The sequence below is a fragment of the Nerophis ophidion genome, linkage group LG17 (genome assembly GCF_033978795.1).
Source record: "Nerophis ophidion isolate RoL-2023_Sa linkage group LG17, RoL_Noph_v1.0, whole genome shotgun sequence".
Taxonomy (NCBI): Eukaryota; Metazoa; Chordata; class Actinopteri; order Syngnathiformes; family Syngnathidae; genus Nerophis; species Nerophis ophidion.
In genome coordinates, this window is record NC_084627.1 from 5,095,236 (window position 1) to 5,118,095 (window position 22,860).

Genomic DNA, 22,860 nt, shown 5'->3' on the forward strand with positions numbered 1-22,860 from the left:
ATATATATATATATACACACACACACACACACACACTATTACACATTCATATATAGTACATATATATGTGTGTACATTTGTGTGTGTGTATATATATATATACATATACACACACATACATATATACACATGTATATATAAATAGTACATATATGTACTATATATATATATATATATATATACACACACACACACAAATAGTACATATATATGTATGTGTGTATATATATACACATACACACATACATATATACACACGTATATATAAATAGTACATATATGTACTATATACATATATATGTATGTGTATATATATATATATATATATATATATATATACATATATATATATATTTGTGTGTGTATATATATGTATGTATGCATGTGTGTATATTTGTATATATACATACATAATCTCTCTCTCTTTCTATATATATATATATATATATATATATATATATATATATATATATATATATAGACACACATACATATATAGTACATATATATAATATATATATATATGTATATATATATCTGTGTATGTGTGTGTCTATATATATATATATGTACTCTGCATATATATATTATGTACATGTATTATATATATATATATATATACACACACATACATATATGTACTGTATGCATGTATATATGTGTATAGATATAGATATATACACATTGTATGTACCTTATGCAGTACATATATATATATATATATATATATATATGTATACAAATAACAAATTATTTTACCCACTGTGGCCCCCGAGTGAAAAGGTTTGGGGACCCCTGCTTTAGAGCAGTGGTTCTCAAATGGGGGTACGCGTACCCCTAGGGGTACTTGAAGGTATGCCAAGGGGTACGTGAGATTTTTCAAAAATATTCTAAAAATAGCAACAATGTAAAAATCCTTTATAAATATATTTATTGAATAATACTTCAAGAAAATATGAATGTAAGTTCATAAACTGTGTAAAGAAATACAACAATGCAATATTCAGTGTTGACAGATAGATTTTTTGTGGACATGTTCCATAAATATTGATGTTAAAGATTTCTTTTTTTGTGAATAAATGTTTCGAATTAAGTTCATGAATCCAGATGGATCTCTGTTACAATCCCCAAAGAGGGCACTTAAAGTTGATGATTACTTCTATGTGTAGAAATCTTTATATAGAACTGAATCACTTGTTTGTTTTTCAACAAGTTTTTAGTTATTTTTATATCTTTTTTTTCCCAAATAGTTCAAGAAAGACCACTACAAATGAGCAATATTTTGCACTGTTATACAATTTAATAAATCAGAAACTGATGACATAGTGCTGTATTTTACTTCTTTATCTCTTTTTTTCTACCAAAAATGCTTTGCTCTGATTAGGGGGTACTTGAATTAGAAAAATGTTCACAGGGGGTACATCACTGAAAAAAGGTTGAGAACCACTGCTTTAGAGTAATGTTAGTGCCCCCCAGTGGCCAACAGTAGATGACTGAGATGAGAGTTGAATATATCAATCAATCAATCAATGTTTACTTATATATATGTATATATATATATATATATATATATATATATAGTATATACAGTACGAGCATGGTCCTTAACTTGATTAGAGCTGCTGTCTTAATGGAATTGCGGGCTGACTCCACAAATAAAGACCAGCTGCCAATTAAAGAAATGCACCCTGATGGGCGGTAACGAGACAGGAGGCCAATGACATTTATCTCCGGTGCGTCTGTAAAGATGTGGCAGGCGTGTATTCAAACTATTACTGTAAATCCTGGAAGAACAACACTTGACGTGTGGGCTTACTTTTTAATGGGCTTTGGAAAGAATAAAAGAAGGCACTGAGGTCAAGAGGAGAAATGTAAAAGGCCATATTTGGAAGATGATGATGCGCGTCGGGATTTCGTCATTTGATGTGACTCTTTTGTTTTCTTCCTTCACTCCCCGCACAGCTCCAGCAGGATTTTGCTGTAGTCGCCGGATGTGTCTCCCTGAGGACAGATGGGGAACAAAGAAAATACATGAGTGGTGAGACAAGCAGTACTAATTACATTTTGACACCTTTGTTAAAGAATAAGCACAAGTATATAATGTAAGTACAAAATATCTTGCATTTTGTTTCAATAAATATATTATTCATTGTTGTTGAATACATAAGTGTATGATTATGAAGGCATTAATAACCAATATTATTGGTTACAATATACAACACTCTTGACATACAAACTAGCTGACACATATACACAAAAGTGTGTGTGTGTGTGTATATATATATATATATATATATACATACATGTACACACACACACATATATATATATATATATACACTATATATATATATATACACTATATATATATATATATATATATATATATATATATATATATATATATATATACATATATATATATATATATATCTATACACACATAAATACACAAAATATACACATATATATATACACAAACACACACATACATATATATGTGTGTGTATATATATGTATCTATATATATATATAGATACATACATATGAATATATACACTATATATATATATATACACATAAATACACAAAATATACACCTATATATACAAACACACACATACATATATATATGTGTGTGTGTGTGTATATATATATATATATATAGATACATACATATACACACACATATATATATATATATATATAAATATATACACTATATATATATATACATACACACACATAAATACACAAAATATACACATATATATACACACACATACATATAAATATACACCCATATATATACACATTCATACACACACACACACACACACATCCGTGTGTGTGTGTGTATATATATATATATGTATGTATATATATACACACATATATATATATGTATGTATATATATATACACACACAGACATATATATATGTGTGTGTGTGTATGTATATATATATATATATACATACATACATACAGTACATGTGTATGTATGTATATATATATATGTGTGTATATATATATATATATGTGTATAAATGTATATAAGTATATATATATATACACACAAATATATATACATATGTGTATATATATGTATATAGACATATATGTGTATATATACAAATGTATATGTGTTTATATAAATATATATATAATATATATATATATCTCAAATATGTGGTTACATAAGCACTTATTGTTGATTACAAAACAGGTATAACACAGGTAGATAGTAAAAAAAAGTATGCAGATGCATGCATACTGTAATTAGAGGGTTAACTAAGAGTTTATACATCAGCAATATTCGGCTCTTATACTTAAAACGTAGCCCCTGCTTTAATTAGGGTGTTTAAGGGTTTATCAATGATTGAACTCATCAATAGTTGATTATAAGTTTATTATTCACCAATAAACAAACAGTCATCATGTCGACAGACACTGAATGTCCATGTGATTAGAACATTCCTCACCGCACATACAATTATCATTAAAACAGCGGTTAGAGCCGTCTGATTGATTGAATTATTGAGGGATGGATTTATTGAGGGTATTAATGAAGTGTCTCACCTTGATGAAGGAGTGCAGAGTCTTGCCGTACATCTTCAGGAACTGTGCTTTGATGTCCAGCATGTCAATCTCAGCCCTGGACACCATTATTCTGATAAGGACACTATCTGTGGTCCCCAGACCCTTGTTCACGCACACACACACACACACACACACACACACACACACGCTAACATCAGCTTTTCTTTCAACTACTGAATGTTTAATGTGGAGACAGTGGAGCACACACAGCAGCTGGACAAAACAAGCATGAAATATTTACCTTCATTGATCTGTACAGACGTTCTGCAAAGAATCCTGGTTTGTTCTTCAAGCATTTCACTGCAGAAACCGGCAAAAATGGAAAGGAGAAGTGAAGATTCGGCAACCAGACAACATCTTTATTGGCGTGGGAGACCAACCTATAGCCAGGAAAACCTCCTCCAGGCAGCCTGACATCTCCCTCTTTATGCTCTCCTCGATGTCTCTTCCCGAAATCTTCTGGTACTCCTGGAACACTGAAGGAGAGCAACAATTAGAAGGAGAAGAAAAGATACAATTAGAAGGAGAAGAACAGATACAATTAGAAGGAGAAGAACAGATACAATTAGAAGAAGAGCAACAATAAGAAGGCAAAGAGCAACAATAATAATAGTAATAAGAAAAAGAGCGATAATGAAGAAGAAGAGCAACAATTAGAAGGAGAAGAACAGATACAATTAGAAGAAGAGCAAATAAGAAGGCAAAGAGCAACAATAATAATAGTAATAAGAAGAAGAGCAATAATGAAGAAGAAGAAGAAGAGCAACAATTAGAAGAAGGACTAAAAGAGCAACAATAAAGAAGAAGAAGGGCAACAACAAAGAAGAAGAAGAAGAAGAGCAACAATGAAGAAGAACAAGAAGAGCAACAATTAGAAGAAGAAGAAGAGCAACAATGATATGAGCAACAATAAGAAGACGGAGAAGAGCAACAATTAGGACAAGAAGAAGAAGAAGAAGGGATACAATTAGAAGAGCAACAATAAGAAGAGGAAGAAGAAAAGCAACAATGAAGAAGAACAAGAAGAGCAACAATTAGAAGAAGAGCAACAATGAAGAAAAAGAACAAGGGCAACAATTACAAGAAGAAGAAGAAGATCAAGAAGAAGTGCAACAATTAGAAGAAGAAAAAGAGCAACCGTTAGAAAAGAGAAACCATTAGAAAAAGAAGAAGAGCAACAATTAGAAGAAAAAGAAGAATATGAAAAGAAGCAATGAAGAAGAAAAAGAACAAGAAGAGCAACAATTACACTAAGAAGAAGAACAATAAAGAAGAAAAAACCAAGAAGAGCAACAATGAAGATGAAGAACAAGAAAAGCAACATTTAAAAGAAGAGCAACCATTCGAAGAAGAAGAGCAACAATTAGAAGAAGAAGAACAATGAAGAAGAAAAAGAACAAGAAGAGCAACAATTACACTAAGAAGAAGAACACTAAAGAAAAAAAACCCAAGAAGAGCAACAATTTGAAGAAGAAGAGCAACAATTAGAAGAAGAAGAACAATGAAGAAGAAAAAGAACAAGAATAGCAACAATTAGAAGAAGAGCAACAATTAGAAGGAGAAGAAAAAGAGCAACAATTAGACAAGAGTAACCATTGGAAGAAGAAGGAAAAGGAGAAGAAGGGCAACAATGAAGATGAAGAACAAGAAGAGCAACAATTTGAAGAAGAGTAACATTTAAAAGAGCAACAATTATAAGAAGAGCAACCACTCGAAAAAGAAGAGCAACATGTAGAAGAGCAAGAATGAAAAAGAAAAAGAGCAGCAAAAATTAGAACACAAAGAGTAACAATGAAGATGAAGAAAACAAAAAAAGCAACAATTAGAAGAGCAACATTTAGAAGAAGAGCAACAATTAGAAGGAAAAGAAGAAGAGCAACAAAGAAGAAGAAGAGCAACAATTAGAAGAAGAAGAAGAGTAACAAGTAGAAGACCAACAATTAGAAGAAGAGGAGCAAGAAGATGAGCAACACCAAGAAGAAAAGTAAGGAGATGAAGAAGAGCAAAAAAAAGAGAATGCAGAAGAGTAAGAAGAAGTAGACAAAGAAAAGCAAGATGAAGAAGAAGAGTAGTAATACAAATAAGAACTACAAGGAGACCAAGAAGAACAGCCAGACCAAGAATTGCAACAAAAAGAAGAGTGAGAAGAAAATGACAAAGAAAACTATCAAAAAGAATAAGAGAAAGAAGTAAAAGAGCAAGAAAAAGTGCCAGAAGTAGACGAAAAGCCAGAAGAAAACGGAGAACAAGAGCAAGAATGATGAAGAAAAGAAAAGCAAGAGGGAAAACTGCAAGCAGAAGAAGACAGGGAAAGAAAAGAAGAGCAAGAAAAAGAGCAAGCAGAAGAAGAACAAAAAAAGCAGAATAATAAGAAGAGCAAAAGAAGAAGACAAAGAATAAGAACACAAGCAAGAATTAGAAGAAAAGCAAGAAGAAGAAGTGAAAAGTAGATAAAGATGTACCTCTCAACAGATGCTTCTGGTTCCTGACACAAAGAACAGTCAGGAACTTGACCTCGTCTGTTCCCCATCGAGCCTCGCCAGCCTCGTAGATCTCCTGCACGAGTAAGAACCTGGTTAAACACCTCATACTTTAGTCCAAAGACCTGAAGAACTCCATCCTTGCCTTGGCATCCTGCACCGCCTGGGCCTCGTCCACCGTGTCACTTTCGTCACGCCCGGCCTGAAGCGCACCATCAAACATCACTTCAGGAATCAAACAGTCGGCTTCTTCAACTCACCGTTAGTAAGGAGACCAGAACTCTCTGGAACATTCCCGACGTGTCTCCACACACGTCGTCTTCCAGGTCACTCCCGTGTTCTGACCACACAAACACGATTCTATTCAACTTCATTCATCAATAAAACTACTCGGTCATGAATAAACAGAAGGCACAAAACCTTGCAAAAGGCTAAAAAGACACAAAAAAGTTCCTCGTAATAATAATCTAATAAAAAACTGTTAAAATGTTGAATTTCTAAAAACTAAGATAAAGTAAAATAAAATATGTTAAGATAACATGGGAACAGTTTTCATACAGTATTTCCAAGAAAGCAGCAAGTAACGAAAAATCACGGTAAGTGCAACCATAGACATGCTAACAAAATGTTAGCATGCTAAAATGGGAATGGTTGACCTAATACCATGTTTTCTTTCCATTTGTCTACACTAGTACAGCTTGGTTGTTTTATTACAAAACCCAAAATAAATAAAAAACTGAATACAATGATTTGCAAATCCTTTCCAACTTATATTCAATTGAATAGACTGCAAAGACAAGATACTTAATTTGTCCCAAGTAGTCGTTGTCTGTCAGAAAATAGCAAACTTTGTGATGCATCTGTGAAATGAATGGACTACCGTATGCTTAAAATGACCAAAATACGTAAATATTACATGTTATGAATGTTACTACATTTTTTTTTCCACCTGCGTGAGGATTATGATTAATTCTTCATCTAAACGGAAATATATGAACATCCCATCACTCGGCCTCCCATTGAGAGCAGACGTACAGTAAGTGATTGTTTTATTATTTGTTTATTTTTTATTATTGTAATTGTATTTATTGTTTAGCACTTAGCAGTAGTGCTGCTTCCTGGATCTGCTTATGTAAAACTTGTTGCTCATCCTCCTTATATTCAGGCTTTGGTTCATAATTTGTTCAAAGTAGTCGAAATAGTGAATGTTGTGATGCATCTGTGAAATGAATACCCCGCTGTATGCTTAAAATGACCAAAATACGTAAATATTACATGTTATTATGAATGTTACTACATTTTTTTCCCACCTGCGTGAGGATTATGATTAATTCTTCATCTAAACGGAAATATATGAACATCCCATCAGTCGGCCTCCCATTGAGAGCAGACGTACAGTAAGTGATTGTTTTATTACTTGTTTATTATTTATTATTGTAATTGTATTTATTGTTTAGCACTTAGCAGTAGTGCTGCTTGCTGGATCTGCTCATGTAAAACTTGTTGCTCATCCTCCTTATATTCAGGCTTTGGTTCATAATTTGTTCAAAGTAGTCGAAATAGTGAATGTTGTGATGCATCTGTTAAATGAATACCCCGCTGTATGCTTAAAATGACCAAAATACGTAAATATTACATGTTATTATGAATGTTACTACATTTTTTTCCCACCAGCGTGAGGATTATGATTAATTCTTCATCTAAACGGAAATATATGAACATCCCATCAGTCGGCCTCCCATTGAGAGCAGACGTACAGTAAGTGATTGTTTTATTATTTGTTTATTTTTTATTATTGTAATTGTATTTATTGTTTAGCACTTAGCAGTAGTGCCGCTTGCTGGATCTGCTTATGTAAAACTTGTTGCTCATCCTCCTTATATTCAGGCTTTGGTTCATAATTTGTCCAGAGTAGTCAAAATAGTGAATGTTGTGATGCATCTGTGAAATGAATACACCGCTGTATGCTTAAAATGACCAAAATACGTAAATATTACATGTTGTTATGAATGTTACTACATTTTTTTTTCCACCTGCGTGAGGATTATGATTAATTCTTCATCTAAACGGAAATATATGAACATCCCATCACTCTGCCTCCCATTGAGAGCAGACGTACAGTAAGTGATTGTTTTATTATTTGTTTATTTTTTATTATTGTAATTGTATTTATTGTTTAGCACTTAGCAGTAGTGCTGCTTGCTGGATCTGCTTATGTAAAACTTGTTGCTCATCCTCCTTATATTCAGGCTTTGGTTCATAATTTGTCCAAAGTAGTCGAAATAGTGAATGTTGTGATGCATCTGTGAAATGAATACACCGCTGTATGCTTAAAATGACCAAAATACGTAAATAGTACATGTTGTTATGAATGTTACTACATTTTTTTTCCACCTGCGTGAGGATTATGATTAATTCTTCATCTAAACGGAAATATATGAACATCCCATCACTCGGCCTCCCATTGAGAGCAGACGTACAGTGGTTGTTTTATTATTTGTTTATTGTAATTGTATTTATTGTTTAGCACTTAGCAGTAGTGCTGCTTGCTGGATCTGCTCATGTAAAACGTGTTGCTCATCCTCCTTATATTCAGGCTTTGGTTCATAATTTGTCCAAAGTAGTCGAAATAGTGAATGTTGTGATGCATCTGTGAAATGAATACACCGCTGTATGCTTAAAATGACCAAAATACGTAAATATTACATGTTGTTATGAATGTTACTACATTTTTTTTCCCACCTGCGTGAGGATTATGATTAATTCTTCATCTAAACGGAAATATATGAACATCCCATCACTCGGCCTCCCATTGAGAGCAGACGTACAGTAAGTGATTGTTTTATTACTTGTTTATTATTTATTATTGTAATTGTATTTATTGTTTAGCACTTAGCAGTAGTGCCGCTTGCTGGATCTGCTTATCTAAAACTTGTTGCTCATCCTCCTTATATTCAGGCTTTGGTTCATAATTTGTCCAAAGTAGTCAAAATAGTGAATGTTGTGATGCATCTGTGAAATGAATACACCGCTGTATGCTTAAAATGACCAAAATACGTAAATATCACATGTTATTATCATCCATCCATCCATTTACCACCGCTCGTCCCTATTTGATGTTACAAAAAAAATGTATCCACATGGGTGTGGATTATGATTAATTCTTCATCTAAACGGAAATATATGAACATCCCATCACTCGGCCTCCCATTGAGAGCAGACGTACAGTAAGTGATTGTTTTATTATTTGTTTATTTTTTATTATTGTAATTGTATTTATTGTTTAGCACTTAGCAGTAGTGCTGCTTGCTGGATCTGCTTTTGTAAAACTTGTTGCTCATCCTCCTTATATTCAGGCTTTGGTTCATAATTTGTTCAAAGTAGTCGAAATAGTGAATGTTGTGATGCATCTGTGAAATGAATACACCGCTGTATGCTTAAAATGACCAAAATACGTAAATATCACATGTTATTATCATCCATCCATCCATTTACCACCGCTTGTCCCTATTTGATGTTACAAAAAAAGGTTTCCACATGGGTGTGGATTATGATTACTTCTTCATCTAAACGGAAATATATGAACATCCCATCAGTCGGCCTCCCAGTCAGAGCAGACATTGTACAGTAAGTGATTGTTGTAATATTTTATTTATTTATTATTGTATTTATATTTATTGTTTAGCACTTAGCAGTAGTGCTGCTTCCTGGATTTGCTTATCTAAAACGTGTTGCTCATCCTCCTTATATTCAGGCTTTGATCATAATTTGCTCCAAGTAGTCGAAATAGCGAACTTCTGTGAAATGAATACACCGCTGTATGCTTAAAATGACCAAAATATGTGAATATTACATGTTATTATGATTGTTAAAACCTTTTTTTATTCTACCTGCGTGAGGATTATGATTACTTCTTCATCTAAACGGAAATATATGAACATCCCATCAGTCGGCCTCCCAGTGAGAGCTGACATTGTACAGTAAGTGATTGTTTCTTTATTTGTTTATTATTCATTATTGTAATTGTATTTATTGTTTAGCACTTAGCAGTAGTGCTGCTTCCTGGATTTGCTTATCTAAAACGTGTTGCTCATCCTTCTTATATTCAGGCTTTGGATCATAATTTGTTCCAAGTAGTCGAAATAGCGAACCTCTGTAAAATGGATACCCCGCTGTGTGTTTAAAATGACCCAAATATGTGAATATTACATGTTATTATGATTGTTAAAACCTTTTTTTTTCTACCTGCGTGAGGATTATGAATACTTCTTCATCTAAACGGGAGGCTATGAACATCCCATCAGTCGGCCTCCCAGTGAGAGCAGACATTGTACAGTAAGTGATTGTTATAATATTGCTTTATTTATTATTGTATTCATATTTATTGTTTAGCACTTAGCAGAAGTGCTGCTTCCTGGATCTGCTTATCGAAAACGTGTTGCTCATCCTCCTTATATTCAGGATTTGGATCATAATTTGTTCCAAGTAGTCAAAATAGCGAACCTCTGTGAAATGAATACCCCGCTGTATGCTTAAAATGACCAAAATATGTGAATATTACATGTTATTATGAATGTTAAAACCTTTTTTCTTTCTACCTGCGTGAGGATTATGATTACTTCTTCATCTAAACGGAAATATATGAACATCCCATCAGTCGGCCTCCCAGTGACAGCAGACATTGTACAGTAAGTGATTGTTTCTTTATTTGTTTATTATTCATTATTGTAATTGTATTTATTGTTTAGCACTTAGCAGTAGTGCTGCTTCCTGGATTTGCTCATCTAAAACTTGTTGCTCATCCTCCTTATATTCAGGCTTTGGATCATAATTTGTTCCAAGTAGTCGAAATAGCGAACCTCTGTGAAATGAATACCCCGCTGTATGCGTAAAATTACCAAAATATGTGAATATTACATGTTATTATGATAGTTAAAACCTTTTTTTTCTACCTATGTGAGGATTACGATTATTTCTTCATCTAAACAGAAATATATGAACATCCCATCAGTCGGCCTCCCAGTGAGAGCAGACATTACACAGTAAGTGATTGTTTCATTATTTGTTTATTATTCATTATTGTAATTGTATTTATTGTTTAGCACTTAGCAGTAGTGCTGCTTCCTGGATCTGCTTATCTAAAACTTGTTGCTCATCCTCCTTATATTCAGGCTTTGGATCATAATTTGTTCCAAGTAGTCGAAATAGCGAACCTCTGTGAAATGAATACCCCGCCGTATGCTTAAAATGACCAAAATATGTGAATATTACATGTTATTATGATAGTTAAAACCTTTTTTTTCTACCTATGTGAGGATTATGATTATTTCTTCATCTAAACAGAAATATATGAACATCCCATCAGTCGGCCTCCCAGTGAGAGCAGACATTGTACAGTAAGTGATTGTTGTAATATTGATTTATTTATTATTGTATTCATATTTATTGTTTAGCACTTAGCAGTAGTGATGCGTCCTGGATCTGCTTATCTAATACTTTGTGCTCATCCTCCTTATATTCAGGCTTTGGATCATAGTTTGCTTAAAATGACCAAAATATGTGAATATTAAATGTTATTATGAATGTTACTACATGACACATATACTTACAGCGTTTTTATGAAACGATGATGGAGCTTTTTGGAGGTTTTTCAATAGAGGTAATGAGTCCCATTACCTGTATTGTTAGCTGACTTTTGCTAGCGTTTATTGATGAGTTAGAATGCATAACAAAGAAAAACATGTTAAGCCTGTTTTACATAAGGATTGTGAATGAAAAACAAATCCAAAAAAAGTGTTTTGTCAGTATGCGGGTGTCCCTAATGATATGGCAAGTGAGAGTTGCCACTCACCCTTTTTGTAAAAGGCGTTGATGGCTTGGATTTCGGCGTTTGACCTGGAGGCCAGGATGTCGATGAGGCACGCCTCCTCTGTCCCGGCGCCCTGATAAAAACGCCGCATGTCAAAACACCCATGAAACCGTGTCCTTTTTATTGGCTGGAGTCGGCAAACGTCCTGGTTCACGTCTGACCTTCATGGCGGCTTTCAGCTCCGAGGCGTCGTACGCCGGCGCCAGCATCAGCAGACCCAGGACCACGCTCCTGAAGTTGGAACTCAGCTCTGAGGACAAGTCCTCTGACAGGTCCTGAGGAAGAACGTTTGAATAATTCAACCTCAAAGTGATACAGTGTATTTAAAAAAAAAAAAAAAAAGATAATAAAAATAAAAAATAAATACAAATAAAACAGCCTAATAGCCAGAACTAGTATGTATACCGTATTTCCTTGAATTGCCGCCGGGGCGCTTATTAATTCAAAACCTCTTCTCATTCCGACTTTTACCAAAGGCATGCGGTAAAGGCAAGCATGCGCTAATTATTTTAAAACCTCTTCTCACTCCGGCACTTACCAAAGGCATGCGGTAAATTTAGGCCTGCGCTTATAAATTTGAGTGTGATGTAAGGATACCATCATGAAAAGCACATTTAATTAAAAAAAAAATACGTTATAATGGTCTTACCTTTACTTATAAATGAAGTCCATGCGCAGCTCCTTCTGATCAAAAGCATCGATAACTTGTTTATAGAAGTCTTCCTTATCTTTCTTCAGTTTTAAAAGTCTCTCTGTCTCGATGGAGAGCTTCCTTTATTACCTCCTGCTTCGATTGAAAGTCCAGTTTAGAAAACTGTTTTATTTTAGATATGTAATCCTCCATGTTAAAAGTGCAAGCGAGAGGAAAAAATAAACGATCGCTGCTGACTCTTGCTGCTTGTTGTCACTTCTGTTGCAGCTGAGTAGTCGCAAGAAGGATCACTAGCGCCCTCTACCACCAGGAGGCGGGAGTCATTTAATGACTCATATTTGACACACGCAGCTACGGTATACTAATAAAACATAGCTGCTTACTGTTCTTTTTAGCATTTTCAATAGCTTGGACCTTAAATCCTACTGAATAGCTCTTAATCGTCTTCCCTTTATGCGATTTCATATGATTGAAATCAGCTTTCTCCATTTTGAAAATTATGACAGGTGAAGTGTCACTCGTGACGTGACGAGTTTGACCCGGCGGAAATTCTAGGCATATGCTAATTATTTTGCAAAACGAGTTTGACCCGGCGGAAATTCTAGACATGCGCTAATAAAAATAATATTTTGCGAAACGAGTTTGACCCGGCGTTAATCCTGAGCCGGCGGTAATGCTAAGCATGCGCTAATTATTTTGTGAAACGAGTTTGACCCGGCAGTAATTCTAGGAAGGCGCATACTATATAGCCGGCGGCAATTCAAGGAAATACGGTAAATCTAAAAAAAAATGGCTTTTTTAAAAAGAAGGTTTTTTTACGCCTTTTTTAAAAGCATTCACAGTCTGTGGTGCCTTCAGGTAGTCAGGGAGAGCTTTCCACAGACTGGGAGCGGCGGAGCAGAAAGCCTGGTCCCCCATTGTTCGTAGCTTTGTCCTCGGAGGTTAGCCTGTCCGGTTTGGAGGTGTCGTGTGGAGGATTTGGGGGTGAGTAGTTCTTTGAGGTAGAGTGGGCCATTTCCATAGAGGCACTGGTGGGTTAGTAGGGAGACTTTGTATTCAATCCTGACTGCAACAGGAAGCCCGTGAAGGGATTTGAGAATTGGTGTGATATGGTTGTATTTCCTCACTCTCATCAGGATGCTAGCAGCACTTTTTGCAGCTTCAGGATGTTCTTGCTGGGGATCCCGACAAGAAGTATGTTGCAGTAGTGGAGCCTGGAGATGACAAAAGGCGTGGACGAGCCTCTCGGCATCAGAGAGAGTGAGTGAGGGGCGGAGTTTAGCAATGTTCCTGAGGTGGTAGAAGGAGGTCTTGCACAGTTGTTTTATTCGAGCCTCAAAGGTCAAGTGAGGGTTCATTCTAACACCCAGATTAGTGAATGTCGTGGCCGGAGGAGGTGATGCTGCTGATGGTGTACGACCGAGTCTGATGTGGGGTGCCGACTAGAATGGCTTCGGTTTTGGAGTTGTTCAGTTGAAGAAAATTGTGTTTAATCCACGCCTTTATCTCCTCCAGGCAGTCGGTAAGTGTGGATGATCATCATTTTCCTGTTTTGTTGGTATTTTCCTGTTGCAGTTTCACGTCTTACTTTGAGCGCTATTCCCCACACCTGTTTAGTTTTAGCAATCAAGAACATTTAAGTTGTTGCTATCTTTTTTTTGGACATTGGTGATGGTCATGCCATGTACGGATGTACTTTGTGGACGCCGTCTGCTCCTCACGCTGTAAGTCTTTGCTGTTGTCCAGCATTCGGTTTTTGCTTGCTTTGCAGCCAGTTCAGATTTAGTTTGGTTTTGCAAAGCCATCCTTAGTGGCGCTCGCCTTTTGTATATTTTTGGTTTAAGCGTTAGATACCTTTTTTACCTGCATGCTGCCTCCCGCTGTCGTCTGCATTTTGTGATCACGACTCGGGCTGGGCGATATATCGATACATACGATATATCGCGGGTTGTCTCTGTGCGATATAGAAAATGACTATCGTAATATTCGAATATACGTTCACACGCAGGACTTTTAGCTGTGGGCGTAAACTTCAGGCTCTCCTCGCTCTTTCCTCTCTCTCCTTCTCGCAGACTTACATACGTCACACGTCACATACACGCCCTCGCAGGGCAGAGAGGTATAAAAAAAAATTTAAAAAAAGGGCAGAGAGGTAGCGACGTGGCTAATGTTAGCTGCTAACGTAGAGAGAAAGATGGTGCGGATCTGGTAACAAATGAAGGAAGACTTAATTCCCAATAAAAACAGCAGGGGATCCATCGTCTCACCTTAAAACTCATCTGTATACTCTAGCCTTTAAATAGACCTCCTTTTTAGACCAGTTGATCTGCCGCTTCTTTTCTTTCTCCTATGTCCCCCCCCCTCCCTTGTGGAGGGGGTCCGGTCCGATGACCATGGATGAAGTACTGGCTGTCCAGAGTCGAGACTCAGGATGGACCGCTCGCCTGTATCGGTTGGGGACGTCTCTACGCCGCTGATCCGCTTGAGATGGTTTCCTGTGGACGGGACTCTCGCTGCTGTCTTGGATCCACTTTGAACTGAACTCTCGCGGCTGTGTTGGAGCCACTATGGATTGAACTTTCACAGTATCATGTTAGACCCGCTCGACATCCATCGCTTTCGGTCCCCTAGAGAGGGGGGGTTGCCCACATCTGAGGTCCTCTCCAAGGTTTCTCATAGTCAGCATTGTCACTGGCGTCCCACTGGATGTGAATTCTCCCTGCCCACTGGGTGTGAGTTTTCCTTGCCCCTTTTGTGGGTTCTTCCGAGGATGTTGTAGTCGTAATGATTTGTGCGGTCCTTTGAGACATTTGTGATTTGGGGCTATATAAATAAACATTGATTGATCGTCTGGCGGTGGTTCGGCTTCAAGTGGGAATATGTCAGTAGAAGCATTTAAGTCTCATCTTAAAACTCATCTGTATACTCTAGCCTTTAAATAGACCTCCTTTTTAGACCAGTTGATCTGCCGCTTCTTTTCTTTCTCCTATGTCCCCCCCTCCCTTGTGGAGGGGGTCCGGTCCGATGACCATGGATGAAGTACTGACTGTCCAGAGTCGAGACCCAGGATGGACCGCTCGTCGGGACCCAGGATGGACCGCTCGCCTGTATCGGTTGGGGACATCTCTACGCTGCTGATCCGCTTGAGATGGTTTCCTGTGGACGGGATTCCCACTGCTGTCTTGGAGCCACTATGGATTGAACTTTCACAGTATCATGTTAGACCCGCTCGACATCCATCGCTTTCGGTCCCCTAGAGGGGGGGGGTTGCCCACATCTGAGGTCCTCTCCAAGGTTTCTCATAGTCAGCATTGTCACTGGCGTCCCACTGGATGTGAATTCTCCCTGCCCACTGGGTGTGAGTTTTCCTTGCCCTTTTGTGGGTTCTTCCGAGGATGTTGTAGTCGTAATGATTTGTGCAGTCCTTTGAGACATTTGTGATTTGGGGCTATATAAATAAACATTGATTGATCGTCTGGCGGTGGTTCGGCTTCAAGTGGGAATATGTCGAACAGACAATCGTAATTTGTCAAGTGTGGGGGGGGGGAAAGCGTTGCTGTAAAAAGTAGCATTACGGCTAATATGTAGCATCGTTTGTAAAGTCACTCGCTAGAGAATGAAGATAATTTCATAAACTTAGTAACATACCACAAAGTGAAGGACACATACTATTTGATTTCCTATTATGCAACTCATTTTTATTTGACACTTAAAATGTCTCTGACAATCTTGCAATTTATGTCTTGGAAATGACTTGAATGTTTGTGCCATTGCTTAATAACTTTAATAAAGACACTTTTGTCCAATTGACTTAGTTGTGATTTCCCTCTCGGCATGAAAGTTTAAAAGTAGCATATATGAATAACAATGTTTGAATGTAGACACATAGAATCATCAAACTGCTGTGATTATATGCATCAAGTGTTCATTCAAGGCCAAGGCAAAAATATCGTAATATATATCGTATATCGCGATATGGCCTAAAAATATCGCGATATTAAAAAAAGGCAATATCGCCCAACCCTAATCACGACAAACATCTACGAAGTAATTAGCTACCTGCTGCCACCTACTGATATGGAAGAGTATTACATGGTTACTCTGCCAAGCTCTAGACGCCACCGACACATTTGCGGATTACAACTACTGGTTTGCAAACATTTATGGGGCGGCATAGCTCGGTTGGTAGAGTGACTGCGCCAGCAACTTGAGGGTTGCAGGTTCGATTCCCGCTTGTGCCATCCTAGTTACTGACGTTGTGTCCTTGGGCAAGACACTTTACCCACCTGCTCCCAGTGCCACCCACACTGCTTTAAATGTAACTTAGATATTGGGTGTCACTATGTAAAGCGCTTTGAGTCACTTGAGAAAAGCGCTATATAAACATAATTCACTTCACTTTTTTTATTTTATTTTTTTTTCAATGCACTCTGACAAAGCTTAACCTATTGATCTATAACAATCTACAAGGTTAATTTAGGTTGCTTTTCTTTCTTCCCCTCCATTTTCCGGTATTCATTTTTTATCTATAGTTATTAGGTATAAGTATTGTTGCATTTGCACAACTACATTGTTGATAAAAGACGTAAATTATTGGTATTGTTCATTATCAATTGCGCTATTTCTATTAGTATTTGTAATGCTCCATTTGTAGTGTAAATATGTACTATTATTTATTTCGCTAACTGCTTCTTTGCTATCACTTTAACCATCATATTTGTACGTATCGCATGTGCTGATGTCTTTTCAAGTCTTTTCAAGTTTATTGTTCTTCGGTCAATGGTCAACAAAGCAAAAAAAACCGTTGTACATTCATAGATTGAAAATAAAAAGTTGTACATTCATAGATTGAAAATGAAAAATGTTACAGACCGAAAGGGTTTAGGCTGAAGTTAAACACTTATTGCGCCTAACCCTATAAAATAATTCAAGTACAAAATAAACTTCCGAAAGTTATAAAAAGTCCTGATGTTGTTCTATTGTTGTGTTTGCTGTTGTTGTTTGTCTCTCTGTCTTATCCCCCTCCTATCCCCACAATTTCCCCCTCTGTCTTCCATTTTTTTTCCTTCTTTCTATCCCCTCCCGGCTGCACCAAATAATAATATAAATACATTTAATAAAGTCCAATACAAATAAGGCAACAAGAGAAGTATCCTACACTTCTCTTTTGTAAAGTAAATCTGGGCAACTATATTTACTATACGATATGCCTGAGAAACTGGACAATATATTATATATATATATATATATATGTTTTTTTTTTGTTTTTTTTAACCCATTAGGTGAAATTACATAATCTCCCACAGCACAGTGGTTGAAAAACACTGTCCTAAAAGATATATACAAAATAATGTGTAAAGTATTACTCAACTAATTTAATTTCTGAATTTTGTGTGTCCTTCTATTTAAAATACAACAAAAAAAGCTATTTAAATATAAAAATTTGTGAGATTTTGGCTCAGTATTTATATATTATTTCCCAATGTTATATGGAGCACAATATTTGTGACTCATCATTAAACTTCATGCTCCTGGACATGACTCATTACTACTCTGTATTCGATATTAACCCAACCCCTGCTTCAGATAACCTTGTTGACATCACCACGGCACCGCTGGCTGATCATTATCTCATCACGCCAACGTGATAAAACACCACTTGACCTTCCGCTTTGATCGTACGGACGCAGAAAGACGGCAGCGTGGGTGTTATATTCTGGAGAAGAACGCGGTGCGTTCCTCCTCTCAGCAGAGAACAAAGCTCTCACTTGTTCCTGTTCTTACTTTCCCCATTTCCTTTTTAGCGAATGATTAACAGTCACGTTATCAGCGCCATGGCAACAAAGCCCAAGCCAGCTTTGCAGACAAGACAGCACGCGGAAAACGTGAGCGTTGGGTTTAAATTCTACATTCCTTGGGATCTAAAAAAAAAAAAACCCCGCCATTGTTTTCCCGTAAGAATTTTTGCCTTTTTTAACAAGAACACATCTCACCTTAGTCAGCTGGAGGCGTGTCTTAATGAAATTAAACAATGGATGTCCGCTAACTTTTTGCAACTCAACGCCAAAAAAACGGATATGCTGATTATCGGTCCTGCTAGACACCGAACTCTATTTAATAATACAACTCTAACATTTGACAACCAAACAAACAAGGCGACACGGTAAAAAATCTGGGTATTATCTTCGACCCAACTCTCTCCTTTGAGTCACACATTAAAAGCGTTACTAAAACGGCCTTCTTTCATCTCCGTAATATCGCTAAAATTCGCTCCATTCTGTCCACTAAAGACGCTGAGATCATTATCCATGCGTTTGTTATGTCTCGCCTCGACTACTGTAACGTATTATTTTCGGGTCTCCCCATGTCTAGCATTAAAAGATTACAGTTGGTACAAAATGCGGCTGCTAGACTTTTGACAAGAAAGTTTGATCACATTACGCCTGTACTGGCTCACCTGCACTGGCTTCCTGTGCACTTAAGATGTGACTAAGGTTTTACTACTTACGTATAAAATACTACACGGTCTAGCTCCATCCTATCTTGCCGATTGTATTGTACCATATGTCCCGGCAAGAAATCTGCGTTCAAAGGACTCCGGCTTATTAGTGATTCCCAAAGCCCAAAAAAAGTCTGCGGGCTATAGAGCGTTTTCCGTTCGGGCTCCAGTACTCTGGAATGCCCTCCCGGTAACAGTTCGAGATGCCACCTCAGTAGAAGCATTTAAGTCTCACCTTAAAACTCATTTGTATACTCTAGCCTTTAAATAGACTCCCTTTTTAGACCAGTTGATCTGCCGTTTCTTTTCTTTTTCTTCTATGTCCCACTCTCCCTTGTGGAGGGGGTCCGGTCCGATCCGGTGGCCATGTAATGCTTGCCTGTGTATCAGCTGGGGACATCTCTGCGCTGTTGGGATGGTTTCCTGCTGGCTCCGCTGTGAACGGGACTCTCGCTGCTGTGTTGGATCCGCTTTGGACTGTACTCTCGCGACTGTGTTGGATCCGCTTTGGACTGGACTCTCGCGACCGTGTTGGATCCATTATGGATTGAACTTTCACAGTATCATGTTAGACCCGCTCGACATCCATTGCTTTCCTCCTCTCTAAGGTTCTCATAGTCATCATTGTCACCGATGTCCCACTGGGTGTGAGTTTTCCTTGCCCTTATGTGGGCCTACCGAGGATGTCGTGGTGGTTTGTGCAGCCCTTTGAGACACTAGTGATTTAGGGCTATATAAGTAAACATTGATTGATTGATTGATTGATTGATTGACCTTCCCTACTTTCTGCTTGTAGGTTTTCCTAACAATTCTGCTCCAATCCATACACACACACACGTCATTTGTCGGTCCCCTAAACCAGTGTTTTTCAACCTTTTCTGAGCCAAGGCACATTTTATTCATTGAAAAAAATCCAGAGGCACACCACCAGCAGAAATCATTGAAAAATTTAACTCAGCAGCCGATATGGACAATTAAAAAGTCGTTCTCGCAAGTGTGGGATACGACTTTAAACCATAACCAACCATTGATCAGTATATCGCTTCTCTCAAAGTAGGTGTACTGTTGTCACGCCTGTAGATTATGTTTTGTTTCTTGCCATGTTTGGTCATGTTATGTTTAGTTTTTTGGACATTTAGTTCTGTCTTTGCACTTCCTGTTTTGTTTTCGTCTCCATGCCAACTCTTTGATTTTCACCTTGCCCTCAAGTCCCGCCCTTGTCCTCAGCCCTCACACCTGTTTCTAATTATCATAGTCATTATTTAAGCCATCCCGCGACCCCAAAAGGGAATACGCGGATGGATGGATTATTTAAGCCATTATTTTTCTGTCTTCGTACTGGCAACTTCACCTTCCTATGCTGCACCTCCTGCTAATGATATCCATGCTGCTTTGTCCTCACTCTTTCTCGTCACAGTAAGTGTTTTTGTTTTAGTTGGTCATAGTTCTGCCATTGTGCAAGCTTTTGTTTCATGTTCATTGTTTATGCCACCGTGCAAGTGTTTGTTTCCATAGCCAAGTTTTGTACCTCCATTGTGAGCACTTTTTGTTTGTCTTTAGTAGTTATAGTGTTAAATAATTAAACATGTACTCACGTTCACGCCTGGCTCGTTCCAAATTCCCTCTGCGTCGAAGAAACAACCCAAATCCAAGTCCAAGTTTGACAACTCTCACAACACGCCGTGCCTTATTTTGAGTTTTTTGGCGTTTTGCCGTGAGTAATGTTTCAGGTTCTTGTCTTGCGCTCCTATTTTGGTGGCTTTTAATAATAATAATAATAATAATAGATTTTATTTGTAAAAGGCACTTTTCATTGAGTAAACAACCTCAATGGGATACAGTGTATTAAAAAAATAAAAATAAAAACTAGAACAGAGCTAGCTAGGGACGGCGTGGCGCAGTGAGAAAGTGGCCGTGCGCAACCCGAGGGTCATTGGTTCAAATCCCACCTAGAACCAACCTCGTCACGTCCGTTGTGTCCTGAGCAAGACACTTCACCCTTGCTCCTGATGGGTGCTGGTTGGCGCCTTGCATGGCAGCTCCCTCCATCAGTGTGTGAATGTGTGTGTGAATGGGTAAATGTGGAAGTAGTGTGAAAGCGCTTTGAGTACCTTGAAGGTAGAAAAGCGCTATACAAGTACAACCCATTTATCATTATTTATTTAGTATGTATATATCTAAAAAATATATTTAAAAAAAAAAGGAAGGGGTTTTAAGCCTTTTTTTAAAGCATTCACAGTCTGTGGTGCCCTCAGGTGGTCAGGGAGAGAGTTCCACAGACTGGGAGCGGCGGTAGCTTGGTCCTCGGAGGTTGGAGGAGGTTAGCCTGTCCGGATCGGAGGTGTAGTGTGGAGGATTTGGGGATGAGTAGCTCTTTTAGGTAGAGGGGGGCATTTCCATAGAGGCACTGGTGGGTTAGTAGGGAGACTTTGTATTCAATCCTGAGTGGAACAGGAATTTGAGAAGTGGTGTAATACGGTCATATTTCCGCACTCTCATCAGGATCCTAGCAGCACTTATTGCAGCTTCTGGATGTTTAAATTCTACATTGTTTGGAGTGTAAAAAAAACCCCGTCATTGTTTTCCTGTAAGGACTTTTGCGTTTTTTAACAAGAACATGTCTCACCTTCCCCACTGTCTGCTTGTAGGCCTCCTTGATGCGCTGCCTCTGGGCAATGGTACGATGCGCTAAGACCTCGGTGATGGCGGCCTCGTCGGTGCCTGCAAGACAATGAGAGTTTAAAAATCCCCTATTTGGCAACATTGACTTTGTCATGCAGTTATAGTAGTAATATGTGCGCTTTACAGCAAAAATGACCTGTATCGACTCTCCTTCCGACCTGCTCCCAGCTGTAGGACCTCACCCTTAGTCGACGCCCACCATTTAGTAAAAATGCTGGCTTCACTACACATCTTAAAATAAAGCCCGAAGCTACGGACGTAGGAACCGTAAGTTTTATAATTTTGTTTTTTGCCAACGAATAGGCTTACCTTGCATGATGTTACTGTCAGTCAGCGTAATGTTCGCACTTAATCTCACATTGCGATGCTAGTGTGTTGCGATCCCAATCATTTAAGTTACATTGTAGCACCGTATTTTTTGGACTGTAAGGCGCACTTAAAATCCTTTCATTTTCTCAAAACTCGACAGTGCGTCTTATAACCCGGTGTACCTAATGTACGGGATAATTTGGGTTGTGCTTACCGACCTCCAAGCTATTTTATTTGGTACATGGTGAAATGATAAGTGTGACCAGTAGATGGCAGTCAGACATAAGAGATACGTGTAGACTGCAATATGATGGCAGTCACACATAATCAATCAATCAATCAATGTTTACTTATATAGCCCTAAATCACTAGTGTCTCAAAGGGCTGCACAAACCAAAACACAAACCACTACGACATCCTCGGTAGGCCCACATAAGGGCAAGGAAAACTCACACCCACGTGTAGACTGTAATATGACTCAAGTAAACAACACCAAAATGTGTTCCATTGATGATATAAAACATTACATACAGCGCTCAAAAATCTATTAAAATGTTTTAGTACAACTTTGGTAAGCTATGAAGCTTGATGGATTGTACTGTGCTTCAACATACCAGTATTATTATGGTGTGTGTATAACGTAAGAGATATTACCTGGTGTTTTGTTTCACAATATTATGCAAAATCAACTTTTTTTTTACCTACTGGTACCTGCTGATCTGTATTTTGAATCTGCATAAATCCTGGGTATGACGTTAAACTACATC

General features: G+C 37.5%; 2 protein-coding genes across 4 annotated transcripts in view; one reads left to right on the plus strand and one right to left on the minus strand.

Annotated features, from left to right (window-relative positions):
- brf2 (BRF2 RNA polymerase III transcription initiation factor subunit) overlaps positions 1 to 2,167 on the plus strand; it is a 63,961-nt gene extending 61,794 nt beyond the window's left edge. The window contains exon 5 of the mRNA XM_061875832.1: positions 1,963 to 2,167. The gene's annotated coding sequence lies outside the window, so the exon portion shown is untranslated. The remainder of the gene's footprint in view (positions 1 to 1,962) is intronic.
- The window catches only part of anxa4 (annexin A4), a 42,802-nt gene continuing 21,747 nt past the window's right edge, over positions 1,806 to 22,860 (minus strand). For all 3 annotated transcript variants that reach the window (XM_061875837.1, XM_061875839.1, XM_061875838.1), the window contains 10 exons: positions 21,729 to 21,823; positions 12,113 to 12,226; positions 11,934 to 12,024; positions 6,343 to 6,422; positions 6,228 to 6,284; positions 6,065 to 6,158; positions 3,983 to 4,078; positions 3,844 to 3,902; positions 3,582 to 3,704; positions 1,806 to 2,001 (listed from right to left, as the gene is read on the minus strand). In XM_061875837.1, coding sequence (XP_061731821.1) covers positions 1,948 to 2,001; positions 3,582 to 3,704; positions 3,844 to 3,902; positions 3,983 to 4,078; positions 6,065 to 6,158; positions 6,228 to 6,284; positions 6,343 to 6,422; positions 11,934 to 12,024; positions 12,113 to 12,226; positions 21,729 to 21,823 — 863 coding nt within the window. In that variant the 3' untranslated portion in view covers positions 1,806 to 1,947. The remainder of the gene's footprint in view (positions 2,002 to 3,581; positions 3,705 to 3,843; positions 3,903 to 3,982; positions 4,079 to 6,064; positions 6,159 to 6,227; positions 6,285 to 6,342; positions 6,423 to 11,933; positions 12,025 to 12,112; positions 12,227 to 21,728; positions 21,824 to 22,860) is intronic.